This window comes from Vicia villosa, linkage group LG5 (genome assembly GCF_029867415.1).
Source record: "Vicia villosa cultivar HV-30 ecotype Madison, WI linkage group LG5, Vvil1.0, whole genome shotgun sequence".
NCBI classification, from domain to species: domain Eukaryota; kingdom Viridiplantae; phylum Streptophyta; class Magnoliopsida; order Fabales; family Fabaceae; genus Vicia; species Vicia villosa.
The window spans coordinates 69746156-69752633 of record NC_081184.1 but is presented as its reverse complement, the minus strand read 5'-3'; the positions used below and the strand labels follow the sequence as shown (position 1 = coordinate 69752633).

At 35.3% G+C, this 6478-nt stretch overlaps 1 protein-coding gene across 1 annotated transcript; it reads left to right on the top strand.

Moving 5' to 3' along the window:
* The first annotated feature begins 2499 nt into the window (after positions 1-2499).
* LOC131604807 (uncharacterized) lies at positions 2500-5242 on the top strand. Its single transcript, XM_058877223.1, has 4 exons — positions 2500-3981; positions 4023-4103; positions 4147-4772; positions 4882-5242. The coding sequence occupies exons 1-4, from the start codon at positions 2500-2502 to the stop codon at positions 5240-5242; spliced, it is 2550 nt and encodes an 849-aa protein (XP_058733206.1).
* The last annotated feature ends 1236 nt before the right edge of the window (positions 5243-6478 follow it).

Below are 6478 nucleotides of genomic sequence, written 5' to 3'. Positions count from 1 at the left end.
TGAAGTAAAGTAGCCAAGATTTCTAATCTAAGCGATGTGGGACTAAGGAATTTTTCCAACTAACATACAATGTGGGACTTGACTTAATGAACTTTTTCAATTCATCTCCCTATATTGGAATATATGCATAATGTTCCAACAATCCCCCACTTGAATTTAAAACAGTGTTTCAGAAATAACGTTAGACGTTTCTAAGATTGTGCATAAGCAGAGGTGTCTACGAATTGAACCTTTGCGTAGCAAGTAGGATTCCGATTCAACAAGAGTGACACAATTGTCTTGAACTCTATCTCAGACATCAAACTTGCACACAATCTTTTCTTAAGGTGTATTCTAATAGCCCGTGCTTTATTGGCCCTGCACGTGTATCCTGGTTTAGTGAAGGCTCTAGGAATTCTGCCTCGAAATTCCATAGGAACCGTCCTCAGTTCCTTAATCACATAGGTGAGTCTATCAAGAGTACTCCTGTAGCCTAGGTGCTCACTCATACAGAGTATAAATCTCAATAAGAGTTTCTATTATCTCATCCTCTTATTACTTCAGGATTCATGCTTCTTTTATTTACTCTAGCATGATCGGCTCATATTACTCACTATCATACCCCAAAATTTGCTCACCATATTCAAATTATTTCAAAATTGGATTTTTTATAAAATTTTAAGGTCATTCACATTGACGTCTTGAATTTTATAAATATTCGATTTAAAGTCTATTTTAAAATATAATAATTTACTCTTAAATTATTTATATTTTAATAAATAGCAAAATATTTCCCCATGCTTCATACCCTTTCAATTGGCTTTTATTTCAAACAAATATTATAGCACAATTGGTAAGGAGGGAAGGCTTACAAGTACAAAGTCTTGGGTTTGAATCTCACTTCTAACACTTTTTTTCTTTTATTTGTTTCTAACTATAGTTTCAATTTTATTTTCATTTATATTAAAAAATCACAAAAAAATAATTTTTTATCATTTTATTTTTAATTTTCGTATCAATTAAATAGACATTTTTTAAAATAAATAATTTTAACTTTTTATGCATCTTTAGTAAAAAAATCACCAAAAATCATAAAATATTCAAAAAATCCAAAAAAAGAAGTTTTTAATCTTATTTGTCCTATTTTTAGCACTTTTTAAACTTAGGGAACAAGTCAATCTTATTAAATTAGTTTAATTTAATTTTTTATTAGAATTAAAACAAATTGATTTTTGGGCTTTGATTTGGTCCATAGTTTTACTATAATTATTTTTTCTTCTAAACCTAATTCATGATGATAAATAGGACTAACAATTCTAACCCTTAGGGTCTCTCTCTCTCTTCTCACAAACACAAAAAATATTTTCTCCTACTTCTCCTTCTTCAGGGTTGCAATTCCGGTTGCAGCACGGTAATAAATTTTCCTGCCTATCAGTCGAATTCTGAAACTAGAGTTTCGATTTGCTCCGAATTTTTTCCAGAAGTTCAGAAAAAAATCGTAGAACCATACTCCTTTAGAATAAAAATCTAAAGAATTTCGACCCTCAAAATCGCAAATTCATCTTTTTTCTATTTTATTTGATTTAATTTCTATTGGCTTAATTGCACTTTTAGTCCCCCTATTATGCATTTGTTAACTTTTTGGTCCCTCTATTTTAGAGTCCGGAAATTTGGTCCCTCAATTTTGATTTTTCGAGGATTTAAGTCCCTGTTCAAATTTGAGTGGAATTTTTTATGACATGGCATACATTTTGATTACGTGTCACATGCCAAGTCATTTACATTTTATTTCTGATATATTATAATGATTTTGCAAATTACATAATATATTTTTATTTCAGAATAACAAAAATAAGTAAATATTATTTAGGTTTCCTAATTTATTTAAGTGAACCCTAATTTATTTAAGCAAATACTTTCATCGTCCATTGCAATTTCAATTTCTTCAGACAACCACCGCCCATTTGCAATTTCAATTTCTTCAGACAACCATCGCCCATTGCAATTTCAATTCCACTCCTTTCATCGTCGTCTCCAGAAACGCAGAAACGCATCACACCCTCTTCATAACCGTCGTCTCCAGAAACGCAGAAACGCATCGCACCCATTCCAGATTTCGCCCTATTTCGCCTGAACATCATCTTCAATGTAAAATCCAACATATTTATTGAGGTAAGTGGTTGTTGTCTCAACTGTTTTTTATTAAGGTTTTGCTGAATGAGTTGTTTTAAGTTAGGGTACTGTGTTGTGCTATTTTATTGGTATTATTTCAGCATAAAATTCTGTTGGTGGTCCCAAATTTGTTCGATGAGTATTTTATTACTATGTTCTGTTTGTGGTCCCAACTCTATTTCATGAGTATTTTATTACAAAGTTCTTTCTGTGGTCCCAACTCCAAGTCCCTAATGGGTATTTACTATACATGTTTTGTGTATGCCAACAGTGTCACAAACTGTCAGACTTAGAATACACCATAAGGGAGAATTCATATACCATCCTGTAAAGTTGTACATAGGTGAAATGGTGTCTGAAATGGATTGGAATTGGGACGTTGACTTAATGTCTTATATGGATCTTGAAAGTGTGATTAAAAGTCCAGGATATGGCAACATAAAGTGTCTTTGGTATTGGAACCCCGTGTTCTCATTTACTCGAGACCTTCGACCGTTGAATAATGACCAAGATGTTCTAACCATTATTGAAGATGTTAAAGGACATAATATTGTCGATGTTTATGTTGAACGCCCAGTTGAAATACCTGATTTTGTTGAAACAGATGAAGTGAATGTGGAGGATGTGCAAGGTGATGAAGTGAATGTGGAGGATGTGCAACCTGATAAAGTGAATGTGGAGTCTGATGAAGTAAATGTGGATGATGTGCAAGCTGAAAAAGTGAATGTGGAGTCTGATGAAGTAAATGTGGATGATGTGCAAGTTGATAAAGTGAATGTGGATGAAGATGAAAATGGAACAGATCCTGATTATGAGCCTAGTGATGAGGATGTGGATGGAATTGATATTGACTTAGGCCCTGATGTTGATGTAGATTGGACAACAGTGTTACCCAATGATCAAACTAAGAATTCCTCAGGTCATAATGTAATTTCTGATAACGAGAGTTTTGATTCAGATGAGCTTCAAACTCCCCCAGAAAGTGATGTTGAAGATGAGACTGAGAGGTTTCCAATTTTCAAAAATAGCAAGATGTTTGAGTTAGGCATGATGTTCAAGGATAAGTTGCAAGTTAGAGATGCCATAAAAGAGTATGCAATGGATAAGAAGAAAAATGTTGTCATAAGAAAAAATGACAAGAAGAGAATGGTTGTACGATGCATGGAAGGTTGTCCATTTTATATGCGCTTTAGTATGAGGACCAACAATCTATTTTGGCAACTTGTTAGCTTCACCAATGAACATAGTTGTTATCGGACACCAAAGAATAGACAAGCAAAAACAAATTGGTTAGCTCGTAATTTTGTTTATACATTACGACATAGTCTTGACATGAAGACTAAAGGTTTGATTGCAGAAGCCATGCTGAAATGGGGTGTGAAGTTATCAAGTGACCAAGCTTACAGGGCCAAGAGGAAAGCAATAGAGCTGATTCACGGGGCTGGTCGTGAACAATTCACACATTTAAGGAGGTATGCTGAAGAATTGCTCAAATCAAATCCAAACTCGATGGTTAAGATACAATGTGCTGTTTCCGATGGTGGTCCTGTTTTTGAGAGAATTTATGTGTGCTTGGAAGCATGTAAGGCTACATTTGCAACCACATGCAAGCCACTTATTGGGTTAGATGCATTTTTTTTAAAAGGGGAATTTGGAGGTCAATTGATATCTGCTGTTGGTAAGGATGGAAATAACAAGATGATGCCAATAGCATATGCAGTCATGGAAGCGGAGACAAAAAATTCATGGCAATGGTTCATAAAGTTATTACTTAAAGATCTACAATCCATTCATCACAAGGTCTATGGATTTATCTCCGATCAACAAAAGGTATGCTACTTTAAGTTATTACAATTTTGTTTTACTTTAAGTCAAAACAGTATTACTTTATGTCAAAACATTATGTTATTGCAATGGCTGAAAGTTATTACAATATAGAGTATGTTATTACAGTATGATTTACAATATTGTGATGCAATGTTTATGTTATTATAGGGATTAGTACCAGCCATTCTAGAAACCAGTCAACATGTTGAACATAGATTATGTGTGAAACATTTGTATGGTAATTGGAGAAAGAAATATCCAGGGCTAGAAATGAAAGAAGCTTTATGGAGGGCTGCTAGGGCCACAACTATACCGGGGTGGGAGAGAGCAATGAATCATATGAAAGAGCTCAATGTTAAAGCTTGGAAAGACATGATGGATGTTCCTGCAGCTTGTTGGAGTAGATCTCATTTTAAGACAGACACTCATAGTGACTTACAAGTAAACAATATGTGCGAGGCATTCAACAGAGCAATTTTGGAGTACAGGGACAAACCAATTATTTCACTGTTGGAAGGGATCAAACATTATTTGACATTAAGGATTGCAACTCAAAAAGAATCTTTAGGTCGATTCAAAGGCATCATAACTCCTAAAATCCAACAAGTACTAGAAAAAACAAAGAGGGAGGCTGAAGGATGGAGTGCAACATGGCATTCAGATGATGATTTTGCACTTTTTGGAGTGTCGAATGGTGTTGAAACATATGCTGTGAATTTATTGCAGAAGAAATGTGGTTGCAGGAAGTGGGATCTAACCGGGATACCTTGTTGTCATGCTATTGCTTGCATATGGTTTAACCAAAAGGAACCATAAGAATATGTATCATCATGCTATAGGTAATTTACTTCATTTTCATCATAACCATACTATAGGTAATTTACCTCATTTTATTGTGAATAGGAGATCTACTGTGATGGATACTTATAGCCATATCATCTTGCCGACAAATTACCCGCAACTATGGGCGAATGACAAAAATGAACCAATCCAACCTCCGGTCATGAGGAGAGCTATTGGCCGCCCAAAAAAGAACCGTAACAAAACAAATGATGAGCCAAGAAGCACACAAACTTTACCAAGAAAACTTCAAACGGTTAAATGTCAAAATTGCGGAAAGATGGGACACAACAAGCGCACTTGCAAAGGAAAAAGGGCGGCTGAGAGAGTAATACCGAAAGGTGGTAATAAAAAAGTGAAGACAAAGGGTGGTGGACAGACTGTTATAGAAGGAGGATCACAAGCTCCAAGACCAACTCAATAGTAGAAGCTTGATTCCTATGTTTTGATGATGTATTTGAAGGATAGAAAAACACTTAGAAAGGGGGGGGGGGTTTGAATAAGTGTAGCTTTAAAAACTTGACAGATAAAAATAAATTGCACAGTTATTTTTATCCTGGTTCGTTGTTAACTAAACTACTCCAGTCCACCCCCGCAGAGATGATTTACCTCAACTGAGGATTTAATCCACTAATCGCACGGATTACAATGGTTCTCCACTTAGTCAGCAACTAAGTCTTCCAGAGTCTTCTGATCACACACTGATCACTCCAGGAACAACTGCTTAGATACCCTCTAAGACTTTCTAGAGTATTCTGATCCACACGATCACTCTAGTTACAACCTGCTTAGATAACCTCTAAGACTTCCTAGAGTATTCTGATCCACACGATCACTCTAGTTCCTTACAACTTAATGTAATCAATTCTAAGAGTATTACAATTGCTTCTTAAAATCTATAATCACAAACTGTGATATTTCTCTTAACATTTAAGCTTAATCTCACTAATATATTACAACAGCAATGTAGTGAGCTTTGATGAAGATGAAGATTCTGAGCTTTGAATAGAACAGAGTTTCAGCAAGTTAATAGGCGTTGTTTTTGTTCAGAATCGTTAACCTTGCTTCTCATCAGAACTTCATATTTATAGGCGTTGGAGAAGATGACCGTTGAGTGCATTTAATGCTTTGCGTGTTCCGTACAGCATCGCATTTAATGTTATACGCTTTTGTCAACTACCTCGAGCCTTGTTCACGCTGTGTCTACTGACGTTGCCTTTAGTAGCTTTTAACGTTCCTTTTGTCAGTCAGCGTAGCTTGCCACGTGTACTTCCTTCTGATCTGATGTTTGTGAATACAACGTTTGAATATCATCAGAGTCAAACAGCTTGGTGCAAAGCATCTTCTGATCTTCTGACCTTGAAGTGCTTCTGAGCGTGATACCATCAGAACTTCAGTGCTTCTGATCTCATGTTCTTCTGATGCTTCCATAGACCCATGTTCTGATTCTGCTTCGACCATCTTCTGATGTCTTGCCAGACCATGTTCTGATGTTGCATGCTGAACCCTTGAGACAAAGCTTCTGAGCGCTGAAATTATGCGTACTCTTTATATATTTCCTGAAAAGGAAATTGCATTGGATTAGAGTACCATATTATCTTAAGCAAAATTCATATTATTGTTATCATCAAAACTAAGATAATTGATCAGAACAAATCTT

What these genes read in the sequence shown, in the direction of transcription:
- LOC131604807 (XM_058877223.1), top strand. Translation starts at nt 2,500, where the DNA reads ATGGTGTCTGAAATGGATTGGAATTGGGACGTTGACTTAATGTCTTAT. An exon ending in TTATCTCCGATCAACAAAAG is followed by an intron (nt 3,982 to 4,022) that starts GTATGCTACTTT and finishes TTTTACTTTAAG; the next exon opens with TCAAAACAGTATTACTTTAT. An exon ending in ATATAGAGTATGTTATTACA is followed by an intron (nt 4,104 to 4,146) that starts GTATGATTTACA and finishes ATGTTATTATAG; the next exon opens with GGATTAGTACCAGCCATTCT.